This window comes from Vombatus ursinus, unplaced genomic scaffold, assembly GCF_900497805.2.
Source record: "Vombatus ursinus unplaced genomic scaffold, bare-nosed wombat genome assembly UNPS02008996.1, whole genome shotgun sequence".
Taxonomy (NCBI): domain Eukaryota; kingdom Metazoa; phylum Chordata; class Mammalia; order Diprotodontia; family Vombatidae; genus Vombatus; species Vombatus ursinus.
In genome coordinates this window covers 11,190,059-11,215,451 of record NW_020948774.1, presented here as the reverse complement: position 1 = coordinate 11,215,451, position 25,393 = coordinate 11,190,059, and the positions used below count along the sequence as shown (strand labels likewise).

Genomic DNA, 25,393 nt, shown 5'->3' with positions numbered 1-25,393 from the left:
CATCTCAAGGATCAAATACAAAATACTCTGGCATTTATTTATTTTTTAAAAATTTTTATTAATTTATTTTGATTTATCAACAATCATTTCCATAAGCTTTTGAGTTTAAAATTTTTCTCCCCCTCCCTTCCCACCTCCCTGCCCAAGATTCTGTTTGGCATTTAAAGCCCTTCATAACTTAGTCCCCTCCTATCCTTCCAGTCTTCTTACACTTTACTTCCCAACTCTTCAATCCAGTGACACTGGCCTCCTGGCTCTTCCACTAACAAGATACTCCATCTCTTGACTTCAGGCATTCTTTCTGGCTGTCCCTGATACCTGGAATATTCTCTCTTCTCTTCTCTGACTAGTGACCTCCTTGGCTTCCTTTAAGCCCTAACTAAAATCCTACCTTCTACAGGTCCCCAACCTTTCTTAATTTCAGCACCTTCCTTCTGTTAATTATTTCCTATTTATTTTGTATGTAGTTTACTTTGTATTAATTTGTTTGCTTCCTCATTAGATTGTAAACTCCTTAAGGGCAGGTATTGTCTTTTGCCTCTTTTTGTGTTGCTAGCATTTAGCACAGTGGCACATAATAGGTGCTTAATAAAGGTTATTGATTAATTGATCTATCTTCCAAAGTTTTTGTGAGGATCAAATGAAATGATATTTATAAAGCACTTAGCACAGTGCTTTGGCACAGAGCCTTTAATAAATATGGTCCCCTTCTTCCCCTCCCTTTTTTCTACTGCTGAATACAATGCCTGGAACATAGTAATTCATTAATAAATGACTTGACTAGGAGTCTAAGTTTAAAGAATAAAATAATACCTACTGGCAAGGAGCATACATTCTAATAAGGGAGAAAGGAAGCACATATAAAAATATAAGCAGCATAAATACAAAATTAGTTAAATACTATGTGGAAAATTCAGAAAAAGCTCATTCAAAAGATAATGCTTAAACTGAATCTTAGAGGAAGGGAAAAACTATGAGGTGGAGGTAAGTTTCATTTCAGGCATGAGGGTTTGCAAGTATAGAGTGTCATGTGTGAATAACTAACAGAAGTCTAGTTTAGATGGATTACAAAGTATGGGGAGGGGAGTAATATTCAATGAAGCTAGAAACAAAGGTTAGGGCCATATTGTGAATGACTTTCAGTGTTAAAAAGAAGACTTTATATTTGATCCTAGAGGAAATAGGAAGCCATTGGAATGGAAATAAATGGAATCACATGGTCAGTTCTACACTTAAGGAAAATTACTTTGGCAGCAATGTGAAGAATATACAGGAGTAGGGGGAAATATGAGTTAATGAGACTAGTTAGAAGGCTATTGCAATAATCTAGGTGAGAGGCAATGAGCACCCAAATTAAGGTGCTGGTTGTGTTAGTGAAGAGAAGAGATTAGATAAAACAGATGTTATGGAGGTAGAAAAAGCAAGATTTGGCAACTGATTGTTAAGTTTTAGACATGTTGAATTTAAGATCTTTACAGGAAGTCATGTGGGACTAAAGATTATGGTAGAGACTGGGGTTTGTGAAAAATGATTCATTTGGACCCCTACTCTATTCCAAATCAGTATTGATCAGCTTGATATTTTACATAAATCACATAGGGATAACTAGATAAGATAGGTTCTTACTCATAGTAGGCCTTTATAGTAGGTCTCAAACTTTAATGTAATGTTCACTACTTGTTTACCAATTATGAAGCTCATTTGCACAACCACAAGAATGCTGACAAAGATATCTCCATCCTGTTTTGCTCAAACCCCGCATGTCCAAACCCAGCATGGGTGGTATGCTTTCATTCTTTGGAAAGTCTCCCAATTCATTTTTGTACCTTTGGGTCACCCTTTCTTACTCAACATAAGGAGGTAACCATCTTATGACCATTTTATGACCATTTAGTCAGCAGGGATGTCCCATGCTTGGCCCAACCTGTGACTCCACTGTTGAAAAGTCATTTTTGGTCTTCAAGAGCAAGGCCTATCAGCGAATGAGATTCTGTATTTAAACAAGATTCTGGGGACCAGGGGCATCTCAGATTGTGAGGAAGATCTAAGATTCACTTTATTAGAGGGGGCCATGTTATTGGTTGGGAACTCTGCCTCAGTGGTTTTTCTTGCAGATTGGACAATTTTGAACCACACAGGCTGAAAATGATCTGGGAGATTATAGTTGAGCCCAAAGGATCAGATGACATTGCACACATACACACACACACAGAAAAAGAGAGAGAGAGAGCATAAAACTGAAAGAAAAGAGAGTCTAGAGCAGAACTTTAAGGAACAGTTATGGGGTATGATGTGAATGATGAGCCAGTAAATGAGACTGAAAAAGCAGTCAGGAGAAAAACCATGAGGAAGTGGTGTCATAAAAACCTAGAGAGAAAAAAGTATACAGGAGGGGAAGGTGGTCAACAGTGTTAAATGCAGCAGTTAGATTTGAGAAGGATAAAGACTGAGGAAAGCCTGGAAATTAAGAGATCATTATTAACTTTGGAGAGAACAGTTTTGGTGAGTGATGGGGTAGGAAGCCTTATTGTAAAGGGTTAAGGAGTGAGAGGAGAGAAAGTGAAGGCAGCTAGGGTATACAATTTTTTTCAAGGAGTTTATCCAGTATTAGTCTCTCCTCTCAGCTCCAGTCATGCATCATCAACTGCCTTTTGGACATTTTGAACTGAATGTCCAGTAGGTATCTCAACTCACTATGTCCAAAATCAGAAATCATTATTCACCTCTCCCCCCTCCAACCTCAACCTTCCTTATTACTGTAAAGAACACCATTAGTGCTCTACAGTAGCCCAGGCCTGAAACCTTACTATCTTCCTTGACTCTTCACATTCACCACATATATCTAATCTGTTGAGAGATCTTGCCATTTCAACCTTCCCCACATTTCTTATATGTATCTCTTCTTTGCTCACATAGCTACAATTCTCCTTGAGGCCCTTATCACCAGTTGCATAGACTATTGCAATAGCATTCTAACTGGATTTCCTGTCTCAAGTCCTTCCTACTTTAACAATATCCCACTCAGCTGCCATGGGAATTTTTATATATTGCAGGTCTGATTACATGACTCTCTTGATTAATGAATTCCAGTGACTCCCTGTAAGCTACAGGATCAAATACAAACTCCTCTGTTGGACACTTAACTGCTTTTTATAACTTGGCCCCTTCCAATCTTCCCAATCTTTGTATACATAGTTTGTATATGTACTGTACATAGCTAGGTGGTAAAATGGATAGAGTGCTGGACTCATCTTCCTGAGTTCAAATCTGGCCTCAGACACTTACTAGCTGTGTGACCCTGGGCAAGCCACTTAATCCTGTTTGCCTCAGTTTCCTCATCTGTAAAATAAGCTGGAGAAGGAAATGGCAAACCATTTCAGTATCTTTGCTAAGAAAACCCCAAATGGGGTCACAAAGAGTCAGATAAGACTGAACAACACACATATACTCCCTTCTACATACTCAGTAGACTAGCTTTTTTTGTTCCTTGAACAGAAGACTTCCACCTCCAGATTCTGTGCCTTTTCACTGTTCTTGGTGTCTGAAATATTCTTTCTTCTCACAACATTTTCCTCTGTTCTCTAGCTTTGTTTAATATTCATCTCAAGTCCCACCTTCTTCAGCAGGCCTTTCCAGATCCCCTAGCTGCTAGTGTCTTCTCCTCTGATTACCTTTCAACTTCTTCATATATATATATATCTTGTATGTAGCCAGCCATTTATCTCCCATTAGAATATAAGTTCCTTGAAGGCAGGAACTGTTTTTGCCTTTCTTTGTACTTACAGCACTTAGAATAGTGCCTGGCATAAATGCTTCTTGACTGATTGACTAACTACTCAGCCCATACAGCTTGCCTTCTCTAACTCCTTTTGCATTTATTTTTTGTTCTGTAGAAGGACATCCTTCATTCAAATAAAAGCAAATCCCAAGTTTGTAAGTGTACCATATATAGAAATGCCTCATATGTATGAAAAATATATTGCTTCCCCTTCTCTTCACTCCTCCTCCAGAGGCTGCTTCATGGTGAACCACACTACTCAAATCAAGGGCCACTCACTTTGGAGAGCAACCAAGTTGTTCTGGGTTGATAGTATCACTTAGTGACTCAGAGCTGAGAGTATGATTCAATATTTCTTCCTTTTCACCTCTTTTCTTTCTCTTACATCTTTTTCTTCAGTCACTTGTTTCTTTCCGCTCCTCAATCTTTTGTCGTTCAAAGCAATCAATTCCACCTCAGGCTATCATTTTTCATGAATGCACACACATTTACCAATGCCTTGAACTTCCTTTCTCTTTCTTCTTGTCTTTACAATTAATACCTAGTTAGCTCTAGAAAGCCTCTTTTTTATTTTATGTCTCCTCTCCATTTGTTATCCAAAAAAGCTACTTTATTTATGGATCATAAATATGAAAAATAATACTTCCATGAAGTCATAAATTTTTAGCTGAAGTTAAATATAACAGAACTAGGACCATAAAAATAATAAATATAAAAAAATAAAATATAGAAAGACCTATGTGAAATGATGGAGAGCAATATTAGCAGAATCAGAAATGTATTCTCACTGACTGCTACTATACTTCCAAAAAAAGGAAAGACAAGAAGAAGCAAAAGGGAAAACAAGAAACTTGGGGCAGGTCTGAAAGGAGATACAGAACAAAAGCATTTTCTTTGTTAATTGATTTCCTTATGATTTGCTAAAGGCTAATGGTTTTGGGTAAGATTCTGCCATTGTTTTATAAGTTTATTTGTTTTTGTTGATGGCTAATATGTTTATAATCTTAAAGAATTAAGAAATTACGTCTTTAGAATTTAACAAGGGAGAATAAAATGAATTAACAAATATGCAAAAAACCTTTCATTTTATGTCCCCTTCCAAGTCTACCAAACTCTATTATTACTTTGGGCCTCTCCTATATTCTCTTCCTTTTCTTTCTATCAATCTCTCTCCTTCCCTTCCTATATATTTTCATGCAAGTATACAATGTCTAACGGGTGGCTAAGTGGTGCAGGGGATAGAGTGCTAGGCTTGGAGTCAGCAAGACTCACCTCTCTAAGTTGAAATCTTGCCTCAGACATTTACTAGCTGTCTGACCCTGGGCTAGTGACTTAACTGTCAATTTCCTCATCTGTAAAATGAGCTAGAGAAGGAAATGGCAAACCACTCTAGTATCTTTGCCAAGAAAACCCCAAGTGGGGTCATGAACATTTGGACAATGAAAAACAATTGAACAAAAAAAAATTACAATGCATATACAGTTTCTGTTTGTTTCAATTTGACATTCAAATGAATAAAAGTATATTCATTATATTCTTATTTTGTTTAATTACTAGCATTGAAATAATGTTAAATAGTGTAGCAGATACAGTGCCAGGCTTAGAATCAGGAAGACCTGGCTTTAAGTCTTGCCTCAAATACTGTGTTGCCCTGGACAAGTCCCTTAACTTATCAGTTTCCTCATCTATGAAATGAAAGGCTTATACTTGACAGCTTCTATTTTTCCTTCCATATCTAAATCTAAGATATCATGATCCTCTGAACCCTTGTGATCAGGAACCACACGTTTTACTTCTTTTGTGCTTTCCACATATTGATTGATTCTAGGTCCTATTGATTTTTTTCTCCTAATTTTCTTTTTATTTTGTTATGGATTTGACAAACATGGACCTTTTTATTTGTAAAGAATAGAAAATGAGGACTGTATATGAAGCCATGAATCTCTATTTTCATTTTAAAAATATATATACAATTTAGCATGGTAGCACCAACACTGTCCTGCTGATCTCTGTCCCCTTCTGAACATCATTCTGCTTTCTTTTATACATTTTAAAAATGTTTCATTGACATCTTTCTTATTTTTCTTTTTTCTTTTTTGCATCTCTATTGCTTCCCCTCATTCTACACCACCTCTCCCCAACAAAAACAAAACAAAACAAAACAAAACAAAAAAAACCCTTCCACACAAACAGTAAAAGGGAGGGAAGGAAACAATCATTTATGTAGTGCCTTCTATGTACTTGTAGATACACCGTGCTAAGTGCTTTTTATAAATATTACCTCATTTGATCCTCACAATAACCCTGGGAAGTAGGTGCTATTATTATCCCCATTTTATAATTAAGGAACCTGAGGAAAACAGAGGTTAAGTGACTTGCCTATGGCCATACAGCTAGTAACTATCAAGGGGCTGGATTTGAATTCAGGTCTTACCTAATTTCAGGAAAAGAACTCTATCAACTATGTCACCAGCGGTGTCTCCCTTATAACAATGACTATACTCAAGCAAAACAAATTACACTTTGGCCATGTCTGAGAATGTATATCTTATTGTGCACCTACAGACCATTCCTTCTTTGCCAAGAGGTAGGAAGAATGCTTTATTCATTAATTTTCTGGAGTCATGAATAGTCATCAGATACTATTGATTTAATGGTGTTATAGTCAAATCAGGATATGCTGTAACTTTAGGTTCAGTTCACTCTAGGCCATCAAGATCTGGATCTCCTTTTTCCAATGTAAGCAATCAAAACCGTCTAAATTTATTGTACCCTTGATAGGAGGGAATAGGGACCAACTGATAGTCACACTCAGGAGACAAAGCAGCCATCCAATTCAAGGGTACATATCTCATCACTCCAGTGTAGCAAACAATCTGGAACAAAAACTCAGAGAATTTAAAGAGAAAAATATTACTAAACATAAAATTCTTGATGGCAAGAACTCTATTCTATGAGAGATATCAGTTTTAGGATTCAGTGGATACTCTAGATCAGTTTCCCCACTTTTTTCTGGGCTAAAAAGAGAGTTCTTATAGCTCAAGGACTGTCAAGAATTTAGAGAGAGGGAACATCTTTAACACCTCAGGCACCCTGAGGGAGGGGAAATTGGAAAAAGGCTTTTACCAATGATTACTACTTTTTCCTTCTACCTTATTCACGATCTCCAAATGCTATTTAAATGAGAGTTAAAATAATCAAGAGTATTTATAATTATTGTTGCTATTACTACTAGTCAACACAATAATATTCTTGCTGTGACACTGGGAAGGTCACTTAACTTTTTGAACCTTCAACTTTTCTAGCATGGAAAAGGGAATACCACTGTTTATCTCTTCCTAATTTCACAAATCTGAGTTATGATCATCAGTCAGTTATTTCTTCTGTCCCTTACTTTTAACTGATTCAGGTAAGGTCTCCAGTTACTATCCATAAGGTTTTGACGGTATTTCTTGGTAAAGTATCCCAGGTAAGAAATGAAAGCTGTAATCAGTAAAATATCTCCACATAATGTACTCTTTTGTTGTCTGAAGTCCTTGATAGCTTCTGCCCATCTTACATTTTCAGAGGCAAGACCTCCAACCTAAAGTTTCAGAGATTGAAAAGGAGAAGAGATATTAATACTGCATGTTACACACAATGACTTTTGTCATATAGAGCAATGACTATAAAGACCTTTTTTGGAACTAGAAGAGTTTGATCTGCTTAAGTTATCTTCCCCCCTGCCCCAATTCACTGTGAACTTGTGTTCTATAATTTTTGGTTCTATGCATAGTTCAATGTGACACACTACCTCTTTCTTCTTTTAGGAAAGGATTCCATAGACAGACTTACTTCCGTAAGAGGACTTGGCTGTCCATTCTAACAATGGGGGGTTAACTAGTGTATCTAGGTTTTGGGGGTTTATCTCATATTTACTTCTTCCTCAAATTATAAAATGTTGGTACTAGAAGCAGAAGTGTGCTGGAACCAGATCATATTGGCTTGAGAAAACCAACTGTTAAATTTTCAGTGTGAGCATTTACACTTCAGAAATCAGCAAGTCATACAAATCAGGCCTTGATTTATTGTTTTGTGAACTGTCTAGACTTTAGAAAGTGATGTAGAAAATCTTAATAATGCAGATTAAACTCAAAAGTGCATGTGAGTACATTTTTTCTCCTTGTAGTCAGTTATTACACATTTATCAGCCTACTCTTGGCTGGAAGGGACCTTAGACATCAATTCCCTAATTTTACAGAGGAGGATAGTATAGCTCAGAAATTTGAAGTAAGTTGTCCAAAGTCATGTGACTAGTTAGTAGGAAAGTCAGGACCAGAACTCAGGTCTTTAATTCTGGTACAATGCTACTCACACTGTGCAATGGTGAATCTTTGAAAGATTGCTACAGAAAACCTTCTAGTCAATGACATTGGAATGCTATTTCTTACTTAGAAGTGAACAGAGATTTAGGGAGAACATAACAGGATTTTGGTATTTAGTTTTCCTTCTCCCCAAGATTTGGTTCCCCATCAATTCCTTTTTTAGTATGAAAGGGTGGGGTCAAAGCCACTTATTCATTTAGAAATATTTTATTTGTTTTAATCAGCTAAGTTCCACTTTCTTACCTTCCCCAACCCCCAATTAGAACACAGGGAAAACAAAAACTGATCATAAACTTATGTACACATATCAAAACAAATTTTCACTTTGGCTTTTTTTAAAAAAAAAAGTCTCATTCTGCATTTTGGGTCTTTCATCTCTCTATCAGGAGGTGGCAGCATGCTTCATCATCAGTCATCTGGAATCCTGGTTGGTCATTATGTTGATAAGAGTTTAACGCAATAGTATTTCATCATATTGATATACTGTAACTTGTTCATCCATTCCTCAATTTATGGGCACCCCCTCATATTCCCATTCTTTGTTACCTTAAAAAGAGCTATACATATTTTTATATATCCTTACAATTTCTTTTACTTAGGACTATTCCCTGCCTTAACCTACTCACTTTTCAATTCCTTTTTCTCCCTTCTCCCCTTTCCCTACTATTTCTATGTCAAGTGAAAAATGTGTATATTTTCCGTGTGTATTCTTCCTTCTTTTGCCCAGTTCAGGTAAGAGTGAGGTTCTAATGTCAGCCACTCTCCACCACCCCTTCCTCCTTGTTTGTATAGATATCTACTTGTGCCCCCTGATTTTATGAAATAACTTCCTCTAGCCTTCCTTTTCTTTCTTCCCCAGTGTATTACTCTTTCTTTCTCTTTCCATTTTTTCCCCTTTAAGATCATCAAGACATAATAGAACCACTCCCAGGCCTTGTCTAATTGCACTTCCTCTATGAACTCTGATGATGACAGGATTCAGAGAGGACTCCTATATCATTTCTCCATATTTGAATACTTTAGACTTGTTTAGTCTTTTGTTATTGTTCATTCATGTTTACTTTTTTGTATTTCTCTTCACGCCTGTGTTTGAAATTCAAGGTTGCTTATTAGCTCTGGTTTTTTCACCAGGAATGTTTGGAAGTCTTCTATTTCATTAAAGATCCACTTCCCCTGCTGTAACATTATACACAGTTTTGTTGGGTAAGTTATTCTTTGCTGTAAGTTCATATCCTTTGTCTTCTGGAACATCATATTCCAAGTTCTCCACTCCTGTTTCATTGTTGTTATTTGGTCATGTCCAACTCTTCATGACCCTATGAACCATACTTGTCCATAGGGTTTTCTTGGCAAAGCTCCTGGAGTTGTTTGCCATTTCCTCCTCCAGTGGATTAAGGCAAACAGAGATTAAGTGAGTTGCTCATGGTGACACAGCTAATAATTATCTGAGAATGGATTTGAACTCATCTTCCTGACTCCAGGCTCAGCGCTCTATCCACTGAGCCACCTAGCTGCCAACTAGGCACATAGGATTAACTTGTTTCATGGTGGCTGGTAAATCATGTGCAATCCTGACCATGGCTTCTTGGCACTTGAATTCTTTTTCTCTGGCTGCCTGCAGTATTTTTTCTTTGACCTAATAGCTTTTGATTTTGGCTATGATGTTCCTGGGAGTTTTCATTTTGAGAATTCTTTCAGGAGGGGACTGATGGATTCTTTCTATTTCCACTTTGCCCTCTGGCTCTAACATATCTGGGCAATATTCTTCTAAGATTTCTTGAAATATGATGCCATGGCTCTTTTTTTTTTCCAGTGATGGTTTTCAAATAGTCTAATGTTTGATGATTTTTTTCTCCTTAATCTGTTTTCCAGGACAGTTGTTTTTGCTACATGTTACATTTTCTTCCACTTTCTCAGCCTTTTGACTTGTTTTAATATTTCCTGTTGCCTCCTGAACTCATTGGTTTTTATTTGGTTGCTTTTAATTTTCAGGGAGCTTATTGCTTTGGCAAGTTTTCTGCCTCTTATGCCAAGTTGTTTATTCTCTTTCTAATACTTTCTTCCATAGTTTTCTATTTTCCATTTTCCCCTTAAGTACTCTCAGTCCATTTATTAGTAATATTTTTAACTCTCTTTAAAAAATTCTTGCTTCTTCTTTTCCAGGAATTCTAGTTGAGTTTGTGTCTAAGCTTCGTTTTTCTCTGAGGCATTGCTTGTAGATGATTTATAAACATTCTCTTCTGTATTTGTGTCTTGAGTATCTCTGCCACCATAATAATTCATTATGGTGGGATTCTTTTTTTTTATTTGCCCATTCTACTAAACTATTTCCTTACTTTCACTTGATATTAGGGTTGGGCTCTTCCATGCTTCTGGAAGGAAGGTCTGGGTTGGTTCCATTGCTCCTTTCTTGGGGGTACTGAATGCTGTGTTACTCAAGGCTCTCAGGACACGCTGGGATCATGCAAGCTTTCAGTGCTCTCAAATTGTCTGATTCAGGGTGAAATCTGATCTGAGTCTTCAAGTTCCTGACCTAGGTTTGAGTCTGTGCTAGAATAGAATGCTGCTGGACTGCTCCTCTCAGCCAGCTGGACAGTTCTATTGGTTCAAAGTGACAGAACTATAGGATCCCCCCTTAGGTCTGGGATACCTGCCTTGGTTATTCCTTTGCAGACTGGGCAAGATGCCAGAAATTAAATCCTTCTATGAACTTGGGGTCTGAGTCACACCACTGCTTCTACTGACTTCTGAACTTCTTCCTTTCTTGGTATACTGTCAAAGGCCTCTCTAACTGGAACATTAGCCCTGGGCACAAACCCCCTACTTCTGCCCTAGATCAGTGACCCAGAACTAGATGGGGGCAACAAAGTATCCAGTTGGCACCTGTCTCTGTTGTGGTGCTCTGATGTAGGTCTGGTGGGATATCAATATGATCTGGGACTTCCTCTTGCTCCAGTGTACAAGCTCTCCCTGATGCGGGTGTGCCCTGCACCAGTGTATTCCTTCCCTGACTCCATCTCCAATGTCCACAGATCTCCCTGTCTCTCTCCCTATATCAAGCTGAACTGGACAAGTGAATCACTGTACTTTTTCTGGATTTCTCCATGAGGATTTGGTCTGATACAATTTCTAGATCTGTTTGGAGGAATTTGTGGAAGGGAGCCTACTGCACTGATTCCTATCACTTCTAACTACCCATCTTGGCTTCACCCTTTCCCATCTACCCATTTTTGCCTAATATATCTTAACTAAGACCTTGTTTCAATCAATCAATCAAAAGAAATGAGACTAAGTTTAAAATGTCTTTGAAAGCCATTGATGGAGTAAAATGATGCCAGATAGATTTATTTCAGTTGGCTATAGGATTTCATGTTTATACCCTTTGGACTCTGTCTAAAATAATCAAATTACCTGGAAAGGGAAGCAATCCAAGAAACTGGAGTAATAATGGAGTTCTAGCTAAAATTCCTGAGAAGAAATTGACTGAGGGAGGGAAAAGATGCCTAGTTTTTGGCTTTAACCAGGTATCCCTTTCAGCCCCATCCCTCAACTCTTTGACTAGAGGATCTTCTAGCTTTGAAGGATCTAGAGGATGTTGGATTTCCCATTTTCCATCTTCCCATTTGTGTCCTAGACAATGTCCCTGAAAACTGGTGACAAGGTCTGTATTACTGGGAGCCAAGAAACCACAAAACTTACAGCTCTTCATGGGGCCCAGTAAAGAGACCATATCATGGCTAAAGGATACTTCTTGAGCACCCCATAAATAGGAGACAAGGACTTCCAACAAGTCCTGGAGGACTGAGCTGAGCACACATTCCCCTAGACTCTGTATATAATTGAGGGGGGACTGTGTCACAGACTTTTAGGGGGGTGATTTGTACCTATTGTTCTTAATGTACCACATTAGTGAATACCTCCTTTTAAAAACTACTTAAAGCTGGTTGACTAAACTGATTCTTAACTAATCATTCAGGGGAGAGGGAAGCACTTGGGGTGATGACGTCCAATAAGAAGCCCCAGGATGCATGTGGACCAAATGCTGCCACTCTTTCTTTTCCTTGGGAGGTGGCAGCAAAACTAGTATTGGACTTGGAAAGAAAGAGAACCCCAGTGAAAGGAAAGGGGAAGTTAAGGGCAGTACATACTCTTGAGGGAAGAATGAGCTAGGAAAAAAACCATATCTCCCCAAAAAGAAGGGGGAGTGAGTGTCTCCTCCTCCCCGCAGGGGTATACTGGAGCCAGTTCAAACTGCCGATCTGATTATTAAATTTTCAGTGTGAGCATTCACTCCTCAAAAATCTGGAAATGCTACAAATCAGGACTTTATTTATTATTTTGTTGATTATCTACACAAAGAAAGTAATACAGAAAATTTTAATAATTCAGATTAAACTTAAAAGTCCCATACATGTATTCCCCACCCCACCCTGAGAGTCCTGCTTTTAAATATTTACTAGCACAACTTGGTTTGGAAAGTACCTCAAAATTGTCATCTATATAGGCAGATAGATGGCATAGTGAATAGAGTGCTGGGCTTGGAGTCAGGGATCTGATTTTAAAACCAGCCTCTAAAACTTACTAGTTGTGTTATTCTGGGCAAGTTACTTAACCTTTGTCTGCCTCAATTTTCTTATTTGTAAAATGGGGATAATAATAGGGTTATTGTGAGGATCAAATGAGATAATATTTGTGAAGTGCTTAGCACAGTGCCTGACACATAGTAGGTGTTTAATAAATGTTTATTCTCTTCCCTTTCTCCTTTACCATAGCTCTACTAGAATTCTTTCTATAATACACCTGGCAATTATTCATCTAACCTTTACTTAAGATTTTCAGTGAAGACGATAGCTGTGTTAGTTTATCTTGACACCAGACATCTGTGACACTATAACTTTCACCCACTGATTTCATACCAGTCCTTAGCACAGTGCCTTGTTCAGCCTAGTTAATTCCTTTCCCACAAGATAGTTAGTTAGTAAGCATTTATTAAGCACCTACCATGTGCCATGGACTGTGCTAAACACTGGGGATTTGAAAAGTGTCAAAAGACAGTCTATGCCTCTAAGGAGCTCACAGTCTAATGGGGGAGATAACAAGCAAATAAACATGTACAAATAAGCTATAAACAGAGACAAATCTTTCCTGATGCCCCATCCATTAATGATCTCATCCACAGGTGATTTTGTAGTTAACTAATCTGTATTTATTCTCTTTATATTTATTTTGTATGTACACATATACATACATATGTGTACATATATATGCACACACATATATACTTGTCATTTCTTCCATTAGAATATAAATTCTTTCCATGTAGAAACTTCTTTATTCATTGATTGTGCTGTACAGTTATTGGCACATAGTAGGCACTCAATAAATGCTTATTGATTGATCAATTGATTTCTAACACTTGTTTGGTCAAGAATTCTTCCTTTGCAATTGTGAAAGATAATCCTTTTTTTTCCAATTTGCTTATTGGAGCTTATTGTGATATACTGTATGAAATATTAATCTATTGATTAATTTCTCCTAAATGCTTTTGCAATTTTTCTAGAATTATTTGTCAGATAGTGAGTACCTACTCAGGATTTTTGTGTCCTTGGGTTTATCAAACACTATGCTATTATGTTCAGTTGTTTCTGGATATTATGTACCTAATATGTCCCACTGATGAACTTTTTTATTTTTTAACTAGTACCAAATAGTTTTGATGACTATAGTTTTGTAGTATAATTAAAGATCTGGTACCCTTCCTTTCCATTTTTTTCCTATTATTTCACTTGAGGTTCTTTGAAATTTGGTTTTTTGTTCTGTTTGACTGTACATGTTTGTAATGAGTTCTGTTTTTCTTGCTTTCTCAGTACAGGGGAAGTGGAGGTTGTAGGGAGAGAATCTAGACCTGAAAATAAAATTAGACTGAATATAAAAATTAAAATAAAAAATCATTTACGCTACAAATAATCTTTCTCCTCTAAATTCTAAGAGTACTTTGTTGACATTATTTTTAGGCAGTCAAAATAATCTAGAATGTCACTTCCTTGGAGTCATGAACTATGGCTTACTTATCTCTGCATCTTGTACACTGCCCAGGTGGACTCAGAGTACTTAATAAATTTTAACTGAATATTGAATGTTAAGAATTCCAATAAAAGAACTATCCAGCTTGAGGTTGTTCAAACTCATACCCAGCAATGATCACATAAGCTATCAATACTTGGAAGAAGGCATTGGCAGAAAACTCGCTCTGTAACAGCAATTTGTCTGCAAAAAAATTCAGTGGATTTTAGTGGATTAGAAATTCAATATGTGTCAATACTGTGATTTTTGACAGACAAAAAAGCTAATGGAATCTTAGTTTGTATTAACAGAGACAGGAGCTGAGAGGTGATAGCTCTATTGGTCAGACCAAATCTGAAACTTTGTGTTCAGTTCTGGATATTACATTTTGGGAAAATCATTGATATATTGGAAAACATCCAGAAGAAGGCCCCCAGGATGGTGAGCTCATATCATGTGAAGAGGATGGCTGGACGAATTAGGAATATTTAACAAAGTGTCACTGTATCACAAAGTATGGTGGGGAAGAAAGACAATATTTGGGTGAAAGAAAGAATAATATTTGTTTCAAGCATTTAAAGGAATGTTATGTGGAAGTGGGATGAGAATTTTTCTTGGACCTAGAGGACAGAAATAGATGATTAAGGAGTAGAATACAAAGAGACCAAATTTAAGTTTGATAGCTAGAAAACTACCTAATGATTAGAATTCTCCCCATGATGAATGGGTTGCCTCAGAAGCTAGTGAGTTTCCCATCAGTGGAAGTCTTCAAGCAGAGACAAGATGACCATTTGTGAGGTATATTATACAGATGACTTTTTTTTAGATTGGATTAGAGAGCCACTGAGGTCTCTTCATTTTTTTTTTTATTTTGAGATACCTCAGTGTATTAGTAGGAAAGTATTTTATAAACTTTAAGAAGTCATATAAATGTGAGTAGTTTCCTCTTCTATTAAAAAAAAGGGGGAGTCTGGACTATATTATCTTTAAAAACCTCTCAATTCTAAAATCCTATGAAGCTACTGTTACTTTTGAGATTTAGCAGTTTGAAGGGAAAACAAACTTTCAGGGGAATAAACAGGAACCTATGGAGAGGATATGATGGCATAGATAATTTGCATTGGTAGAATGCAATGATATCATGGATCCATTCAAGTGAAAAAAATGAGATAATATTTTATACTAATAGTTCAAGAAAGGGATGAGAGAATCATTGAATATTTGAACTAGAAGGGATATTAAAAAGTATCTTGTGCAACTTCTTATTTTGCAGTGGGGTAGGCAGATTTTCTATGGTCACATAGCTAGTAAAAACTAGAAATGATATCAGAATTTAGGTTTCCTGAGTACTAGCCCAGTACTTTCTCTACTTCACCAGCTTGCTATCTACTTTAGTCAAAGTAAATACAATTATTTTAACCATGGGTCAAACAACTGTATCTGATCCGTCTAAGCAGCAGAAATCTGTCAAAGAACACTTTTCAAATACTCTACTTTGTTCTTTCAGTAATGTTGACAGTATTTAAAGGACATTCCTTCAATCACTTCCATTTATTCAGGCAACAATGTGGTTATCAGAAGTGCAGACTGGATCCCAGGTTTGGAGAAGCTCATTTTTCTCCAATAGTAATTTTGGTGCTTATGAGATTAAACTAGAATAGCCACAGAAAGCATCACCTCTTGAAACTCCTATAATTCCAAAGACACTCTCTTTCCTTGTCTTTAATTCCTAATACCCTTTCTCTTCATCCAAAAAAAAAATTTGATGATCACTGGTCTATATGATGGTAAACTGACTTGATTCATCTTTCCCCCTCCCGCAACTGAATCACATAGCTGTTTGTTATTGTACTGACACGATAATGAATGATTTTTAGGTTTCTAATTTTCTAAAGCTCCTTTTATTCAAAGCTTACCACCTCTCAGGTTCCTTATCTACAAGTCACATGAGCTAAGCCAATGTTTAAGTGGCAAAATAGCAACCATTTAATGAATTCATTTTCAGAATCTAAAGGGTCACTTTTTCATTTATGAAGCCAATGAAATGAAAGATTCCAGAATCCCGCATCAAATTTGTCTGTGACTCAACTATAAAATAATGACCCTGATTTTTGCACATGGTTTTAGGCAAATGGCTCATCATTCTTCAAACTAGTCCTTAACATTACAACATCCTCCCCAGCCCTTACTTCCTACTCCTCTCATCTTTCTTCTCCACAGTTTTCTGGGATTCTTAGTGGGAAAGTAACTGCCCAATAAACATTTATGAACCACAGGTATGGTGTTCAGTTCTGGGGATACAAGGAAAGGCAAAAGACAGTCCTTGATCTCAAGGATTTCATGGACTAATAGGGGAGACAACATGCAAATAACTGTCTACATATAAGCTATTTACTGGATGAATTGGAGACAATCTCATAGGGAAGGCACTAGAATTAAGGGGGATTGGGAAAGCCTTCCTGCAGAAAGTGGTGTTTTAGCTGAGACTTACAGGGATCCAGGAAAACCAGGGGGTTGAGATGGATACATAAGGGGACAGACAGTGAAAATGTCCAGAATCAGGAGATGGAGTACTTTGTTCAAGGAGAAGCAAGAAGGCCAGTGTTACTGCATCAAAGAGTACGGTGGGCAGTAAGAAGACTGGAAAGACTGGGGGGAGGAGGGGTTATAAAAGTCTTTGAATGGGAAACAGAATTTTATATTTGAGCTTGGAGGTGATAGTACTTGCTTTGCTGTCCTACCTCTCAAGAAGGCAGGAAAAATTTAACAATAGCTATGCAATGCTCGGCAAATTGTCAGTATGTATCAATTGTTTGTCAATAAATATACTAACCCAAGCAATCTAGGGAAAAAAAGCCTGACATATACATAAGCCCAGATTACAAGTTAATATATTTATAAAGGCCTAGGAGATCTAAATTCCCCCACATTAACAAGGATCTATGTAATTAAAACTAGATTTGAGTATTACTATTCTTTCACTCAGTTTTTATAATGAACTTTTCTGTATTACAGCACATTTTTATTCTCCAAAGTCAACGGTGTGCCATTTTGTGTTTATATATTTTGCATCTCTATGGTAATTGACAAGCTGTTCAGATAATTAAAAATCTGTCTGTTGAGACTCACCAGGCGATTTGCAAGTGAAATGGTACCTGTGGTCTTTTCAGCTTCTTGCTGACATTTGAGTTTTTCTGCAGTTGCTATCTGAAATTTGGTTGTAAGTTTCACCAAGTTTTCATTAAGGAGCTGTTGAGAAAGAAACAGAAAATATATAAGCAAGATATATAAGCATAGTTCAAGCACAAATCAAGGACTCATGCTTTAAGTTGTTTGGGACACGTTACTACATTTGTCCTAATGTTCCAAGAAAAAGTAGTTCACAGGTCTGAAAGTCAGGGACCAAAGGGAACCTGGAGATTTTAGAAGAAAAGAAAGTGAATCACACAGTAGCCAATCATTTTGGTTTTCACTAGAATGTTATTCTGGAGTTGGAGTGAAAGCTGATGTCCCTGGGTGCATCAATGCCATATTCAAACTAGAATAGGAACACCCAGATTAATTTCTGGGAAAAGGATGTTTTCCGTATTTGATTCTCATTAATTCTGGTATTTTAGAATTAACTTTTTAAATAAAGAACTCTACTTTTGAGAAAAATGTCTAATTAAAGAAAACTTTGTGTTTTTAATATGAATATGTTTCAATATACCTCCAAAAAACAAAAGCAGTTTTTAATTTGGAAAGGGATGCACTGGCAATCATAGCTCATCTCTGAAGTCTGCATAATGACTAGAGGTTTAAGGCAGTATTATTATTAATTTGAGATTAAAATATGGTCAAAGAAAAATAACAACATATATGTATATATATATGTGTGTATATGTGTGTGTGTGTGTATATATATATATATATATATATATATGTATGTATATAAGACAGATCCTGGGGTTAGGAGGGAAGGGTATTCTAGTAACTTTTTTCCAGATTTGTCCAAATGGTTTTCCAGAATGTTTGGACTAATTCACAGATCTACCAACAGTATATTAGTTCATCTGTCTTCCTGCAGCACCACCAACAGAGTCTGTATCCATGTTTTATTGCCTTTGCCATTTTTCTGGGTAAAGCAGGAAGATCAGTCCTTTCCATACAGTTTTCTAAACAACCTGATAACAGAGAGTAAAGAAGGTGCCTAAACAAACTGTGAAGAAGTTCCTTAATCAACATGATAGCATTATAGGACATTAGCTATTGGATGAAGGGCACTGATGAACACAGCAACTTCCACTTGATTGAATGAGATCAGATATACTCTTTGTTGTCTAGATAAAAAGCAAGTTGGTCCATTCTAAGTAATTCAGTTCTAGAGTAAGGATTCATCAGAGTTCACTCTATCTTTTCCCTTGCCCCTCTTAGAGTGTGCAGCAAGGTGGGTTGGTATTTCTCTATCTTCCTACCTGCCCTTTTCTTCTCTATCTCCATTTTCTCCACCAACATCATCTGTCAGAGCTGCATCTGGCAGTATCTAGTGGAAGCACAGTCTAGTTACAGAGGGAAGTTGAATCAAATTGATGAGAGGATCTGACAGTCCCACTTCTAGAAGGGGCTTCCTGCTCAGGAGATAGCAGGCCTCATAGCTGAGACTCCTGTTGGTCCTAGGGTATGGTTTCTAATACTTTCTGAATGAAGATCGCAGTACCCTAGGCCATGATAGTAGCTGAGACAGAGGAGACCATGACCAAAAATCAGAAACATGAGACTTGCCTAGGCCCAGGCCCAGTATAGAAACTTGACCAGTAGAGATCTGGAAGGACCAGTTGATGCACAACATGAGAAGACCTTGGTTGGGACGAGGTGGCAGCTGATAGCCTACATGTGTACCTCTCCACTTATGAACACTATAGATAGACTTTGTCTGTTGATATTGGGATATTTGTGAGAGTGTACACCCTAATTTTACAGGGGAGATATTTTGCATGCCATTTCAGCAAAATGCCTTTGCGTTGAGCTAATTGTGTCATCTGGCTGAGTATTAAAGATAAACACATCAATGTGAACTTGTGAGCTACAGTTTTGGGAGTCTGGCAGGAGATTTTTGAAGGGGTGAAGGTAGTTGTTCCTCATGGGAACCAAACTGCCCTGAAAGTTGGGGGGGGTAGGCTGCACTACCAAAACTAAGCTCATGAGCCCGCAATTAGCTCAAAGCAATAGAATGTACAGAAATAGCATAGTAAGAAAAGTAGCAACAAAACATCTACTTCAATACCCTGTATTAGTTGTATTTTCACTAATCAGTATTCCCCTATATTAGTACTCTTCCATTAATACACACATCAATAGGAAGAATATACACCCAGAAGAATATACACCCTACATGTGTGGAGAAACACACATGTAGGGAACACCCATGGCTAAGGCAACTAAAACTTTTCACACCACTAGACTCCTATTATATCTTCTTGTTATATCTTCTCACCATTCCCCTTGGAACATTTCATCTCTGCAGGATCCTCCGGACCTGCTCTGGGGCAGATCTTATGGCTCTAGTGCTTGGATTTTGTCTCCACTTTTTCCATCTTTGGATTTAGCTGATATCTTGGCATAGGGCACTGCAATACAAGAAGTAACTAGAATCCAGAATCTAGGACCAGAAAATCCTTGGCCATAGCTTCTGTTGTTTTGAGTTTCTAGCTCAGATGAAATCCTGATCTCGGGTATTGCTATGTTCATTCAGAAAGAACAAGGTCCTTAGGCTCAGGAGAAGTGCAGGTGCTAAACTTTTGAGTCTTCTCATTGACTCTATTTGATTTGAGTTGACTCAATTACATGCTGCCAGATGCTGTTCTACTAGATGTCCAATCTCTGTTACAGCACTCTACAAGAGGAGTAAGGGAAAAGATTAAGAGAAAACTCTAGGGGGCAGAGCCAAGATAGTAGAGTAAAAGCAGTGACTTGCTTGAGCTCTCCCCCAAATCCTTCCAAATACCTATAAAAATGGCTCTAAACAAATTCTAAAGCAGCAGAACCTACAAAAAGACAGAGTGAAACAAATTTCCAGCCCAAAACAACCTAGATGGTTGATCAGAAAGGTCTATCATGCTGAGTGGGGAGAGGAACACAGTTCAGTGTGGGCTCTCAGGCAAACAGGCCTCAGCAAACCTGGAGTAGCCCTCAGAGGACTGAATCACAGGCAGCTGTGGTGGTTTCCAGACTTCTCAACCCATGAACGCCAAAGAAAACTTAGAAAGTCAGTAGTAAAAGTCTGTGACTGTGGTGAAAGAGAAGCTTGGTCCCAGTCCCAGTCCCTTTGCTCAGCTCCGGGGTGGCAGCTACTTCTGGAGCTTCTGGACCACAGACTGAGGGGGAATCAAGTGGCTATTTAGTGGGGGATTACAGGGATCTCTTTGCTGATGCAGGATTCTCTTGCTTTGCCTGTGCTTGGATCTGGGTCACAGTTCTGGGTGGTGGTCCTGTGGTGAGAAGAAGTGCTGGCGTGGTGGAGCTTGTAGTGGTGATGGAGAGGAAATCCTCCTTACAGTTCTGAGGCAGAAAAGAGTGCTTGCTCATAGACCAGAGCACAGGCCAGGAAAAGAGTAAACACCTTGCCCTTGATCATAGCACCTTGCAAGAACTGAAAATCTACAGGTCCCTAGAAGTATCTCTGAAAACAGCTATACAAAACCCCCAAAGCTTGGGACAGTAGATTCTCCACACTGGAAGTAGACCCTTACCTTAACAAAGAGCTTATAACTCAAGTAATTGGCTGAGATTATGAACAAATATTGCAAAAAAAAAAAAAAGTCAGACCACAGAATCTTTCTTTGGTGACAAAGAAGATCAAAACATACAATCAGAAGAAGATAACAAAGTCAAAGCTTCTACATTCAAAGGCTCCAAGAAAAATATGAATTGGTCCCAGGCCGTGGAAGAGCTCAAAAGGGATTTTGAGAAGCAAGTAAGAGAAGTAGAGGAAAAACTGGGAAAAGAAATGAGAGTGATACAAGAAAATCATGAAAAACAAGTCAACAGCTTGCTAAAGGAGACACCCCCAAAAAATGCTGAAGAAAATAACACCTTAAAAAAATAGCCTAACCCAAATGGCAAAAGAGGTCCAAAAAGCCAATGAGGAGTAGAATGCCTTAAAAAACAAAATTGGTCAAATGGAAAAGGAAGTTCAAAAGCTGACTAAAGAAAATACTTCCTTAAAAATAAGAATGGAGCAATTGGAAGCTAGAGACTTTATGAGAAATCAAGACACTGTAAAACAAAACCAAAAGAATGAAAAAATAGAAAACAATGTGAAATATCTCACTGGAAAAACAACTGACCTAGAAAATAGATCCAGGAGGGATAATTTAAAAATTATTGGACTATCTGAAATCCATGATCAAAAAAAGAGCCTAGACATCATCTTTCAAGAAATTATCAAAGAAAACTGCCCTGATATTTTAGAACCAGAGGGCAAAATAGAAATTGAAAGAATCCACCAATCACCTCCTGAAAGAGATCCCCAAAGGAAAACTCCTAGGAATATTGTAGCCAAATTCCAGAGTTCCTAGATCAAGGAGAAAATATTGCAAGCAGCCAGAAAGAAACAATTCAAGTATTGTGGAAACACAATCAGGATAACACAGATTTAGCGGCTTCTACATTAAGGGACCAGAGGGCTTGGAATATAATATTCCAGAGGTCAAAGGAGATAGGATTACAACCAAGAATCACCTACCCAGAAAAACTGAGTATAATCCTTCAGGGGAAAAAAATGGACATTCAGTGAAATAGAGCATTCTAGATGAAAAGACCAGAGTTGAATAGAAAATTTCATCATTGATGAGTTGAATAGAAAATTTGACTTTCAAACACAAGACTCAAGAGAAGCATGAAGAAGTAAACAGGAAAGAGAAATCATAAGGGACCTATCAAGGTTGAACCATTTATATTCTTGCATGGAAAGGTGATATTTATAACTCATGATACCTTTGTCAGTATTAGGGTAGTTGGAGGGAAAAATTATATGTATGTATATATATATTATATATAATATAATAATATAATGTATTATAATAATATATAACATACATATATACATACATATATAATTATATGTTTGTATGTATAGATAGATAGATAAATAGAGGGCACAGGGTGAGTTGAAGATGAAGGGGTGATATCTGAAGAATAAAATTAAGGAGTGAGAGAGGATTATACTGGGAGAAGGAGAAAGGGAGAGGTAGAATGGGGTAAATTATCTCACATAAAACAGACAAGAAAAGGCTTTTACAGTGGAGGGGAAACAGGTCAAGGTGAGAGGGAATGAGTGAATCTTATTCTCATCAGATTTGGCCTAAGAGGGAATAACATACACACTCAATTGGTATGTAAACCTATCTTACCCTACAGGAAAATGGGGGGGGGAAGGGGACAAGAGAGCAGGGAGATGATAGAAGGGAGGGCAGAATGGGGGAGGGGGTAATCAGAAGCAAATACTTCTAAGGAAGGATAGGGTCAAAAGAGAGAATAGAATAAATGGGGGGCAGTATAGGATTAAGGGAAATATAGTTAGTTTTCCACAGCATGACTACTATGGAAGTGTTTTGCATGACTACACATGTATAACCTGTATCGAGTTGCTTGCCTTCTCAATGACAATGACGGGGGAGAGGAAGGGAGAAAATTTGGAACCCAAAGTTTTAAAAACAAATGTTAAAAAAATTGTTTTCACATGCAACTGGGAAATAAGATACACAGTCCATGAGGTATAGAAATCTATCCCGCCCTACAGGAAAATTGAAAGGAAAGGGGATAAGATAAGAGTGGGGGAAGATAGAAGGGAGGGCAGATTAGGGGAAGGAGTATTCAGAATGCATGCCATATTGGGGTGGAGGGAGGGACAAGATGGGGAGAAAATTTGGAGCTCAAAATCTTGTGGAAGTGAATGTTGAAAACTAAAAATAAATAAATTAATAAACAAAAAAAAAGAGAGAGAGAGAAAACTCTACAGCTGAGTCCTTTCTCCAGAGCTGACTGATTCAAAGTGGAGTTAGCATGTTTTTTATCTAGGCTACAAGGGACATATTTAATTCTCTCAGTCAGTAAGTAAAATTTCCCTGTATTCATCAGTAAAATTTCTTTTATTCAATGGACAAAACTCGATAATTCTATCATGATGATTCAATGAGGGAACATGCATTTATCAAGCAACACTGTACCAGGTGCTGGGGAGACAAAAGAAAACTTAAAAATTTCTCTGCTCAAAATGCTTATATCTACTGGAGGAGAAAATACATCTATGCAGAATAAATATGAAATAAATACAAGATAGTTTAGGGAGATAGGGCACACTAGCAGTTGGGAAATTAGTGAAGGTTTCCTATAGATGGTAGTACTTGACATGATCATTAAAAGGAAATAAAGAATTTTATGAAGCAGAGATGAAGAGAGATCATATACTAGGTAAGGTGGAGAGCCAAAGTGAAAACATGGAGATGGGAGATAAGATGCAGTGTGTGAGTAGTAATAATAAAGTCAGTTTGGCTAGACTATAAAGTATAGGAAGGGGAATAATGGATAATGAGGCTCTGTCCTTGGACCTAACCTGAGCTAATCACCAGCTGCCTTTTGAACATATTAAACTGGATGTCTCATAGGCATCTCAAGTTCAACACATCTAAAACAGAATTTATTAAATATCACCCAATACCCTCCTTGCTTTCAAGCTTCCTTATTACTAGCAAGGGTATCACTACCCTCCCAGCTCATGAACACACTGTCATCTTCAACATCCCTCTCATACATCCTCCACGTATCAAATTTGTAGCTAAGTCTTGTCATTTCTACCTTCACCAGATCTCCCATATATGTCTCCTCTTTCTTCACTTCTCTCCTAGACTACTGTAATAGTCTTCTGGTTGGTTTGTCTCATGTCTCTCCTCTTTCTAATCCATCCTTTACTCATAAGCCAAAGTCATTTTTCAAAAGTGCTGGTCTAGCCAAGTCATTTAGCCATGTCTTTCTTCTATTTAACAAATTTAAGTTGGTCATAATTATCCCCAGGACCAAGTATAAAAATCTCTTTGGCATTGAAATCTCTTCAAAACACTGCTCCTTTCTACTTTTCCAGTTTTATCTTGCTCTTTAGAATATAAGTTCCTTAAGGTGGAGTGATATTTTTGCATTTCTTTTCCCCCTATAGTTTGGAACCTAGCAATCACTTGGCAAATGCTTATTGACTTACTCTTTGAGTGGAAAGACTAGGGATGTCAAAGAACAAATAACAGAAACAAAAGAAATTTTATCAAAGGAAATGACAATAATGAGACAACACATCTAAACTTATGGAATACAGCTAAAGCAGTTCTGAGAGGAAAATTTATATTTCTCAATGTTTCATCAACAAAACAGAAAAAGAACAAATTAATGAATTTGGGCATTCAATTAAAAAAAGTTTGAATAATAACAAATAAAAAATCCTCTACTAAAAGAGCTAGTAGGAATTCTAAACATTAAAAAAAAAGACTAATAAATCTGAAAGCAAAAAGGGCATTGAATTGATAAATAAGACTGGAAACTTTTAAAAAATAATAAAATAGATAAACAGCTAATCTGATTTTTAAAAAGAGAGGAAAACCAATTGTTCATATCAAAAATAAAAAAGAATTCACAACAATTGAAGAAGAAATAAAGAATAACACAAGTAATAATGTAGGGAAACAGACATTTAAAATATTTTAAAAGTTAACAAAAGGAGAAATAGTATATATAACCTAATATCAGAGAAAGAACTTGAATAAGTCATAAGAACTCCCAGAGTAAAATCTCCAGGACCAAATGAAGTGAATTCTATAAAATATTCAAAGAAAAATTGATTTCATTGATGGAATCCTAATAAAATTGTCCTCAATCCCAATATTCCAACTTCCTTATGGGCCCCACTGAACAGCAGGTATGTCCTGATTTAACCACACAATCTGCCTTTAACCATATCACAGGCCCCCAGACTCAATATAGACACTGCCTCTAGCTAGCCACTGCCCCCAGATCAAATTTACATATTTGGACAGGTGTGTTCTTGTACTCAACCACAATCACATCATCTATTTAGCACAAGACAGAACCACAATAGCTAGCCAACCAGAAAGCAGCACAACCAGGATGTTTGACCACCCAACCATAGAAGGGACCCCTCCCCTAT

The 25,393-nt window shown here is 37.3% G+C and overlaps 1 protein-coding gene across 1 annotated transcript in view; it reads right to left on the bottom strand.

The window, feature by feature from the left end:
* The window catches only part of DNAH9 (dynein axonemal heavy chain 9), a 466,635-nt gene that overhangs the window by 122,959 nt on the left and 318,283 nt on the right, over positions 1-25,393 (bottom strand). Inside the window, exons 52-53 of the mRNA XM_027850079.1 lie at positions 17,335-17,454; positions 7,173-7,361 (exon numbers count right to left, since the gene is read on the bottom strand). Coding sequence (XP_027705880.1) covers positions 7,173-7,361; positions 17,335-17,454 — 309 coding nt within the window. The remainder of the gene's footprint in view (positions 1-7,172; positions 7,362-17,334; positions 17,455-25,393) is intronic.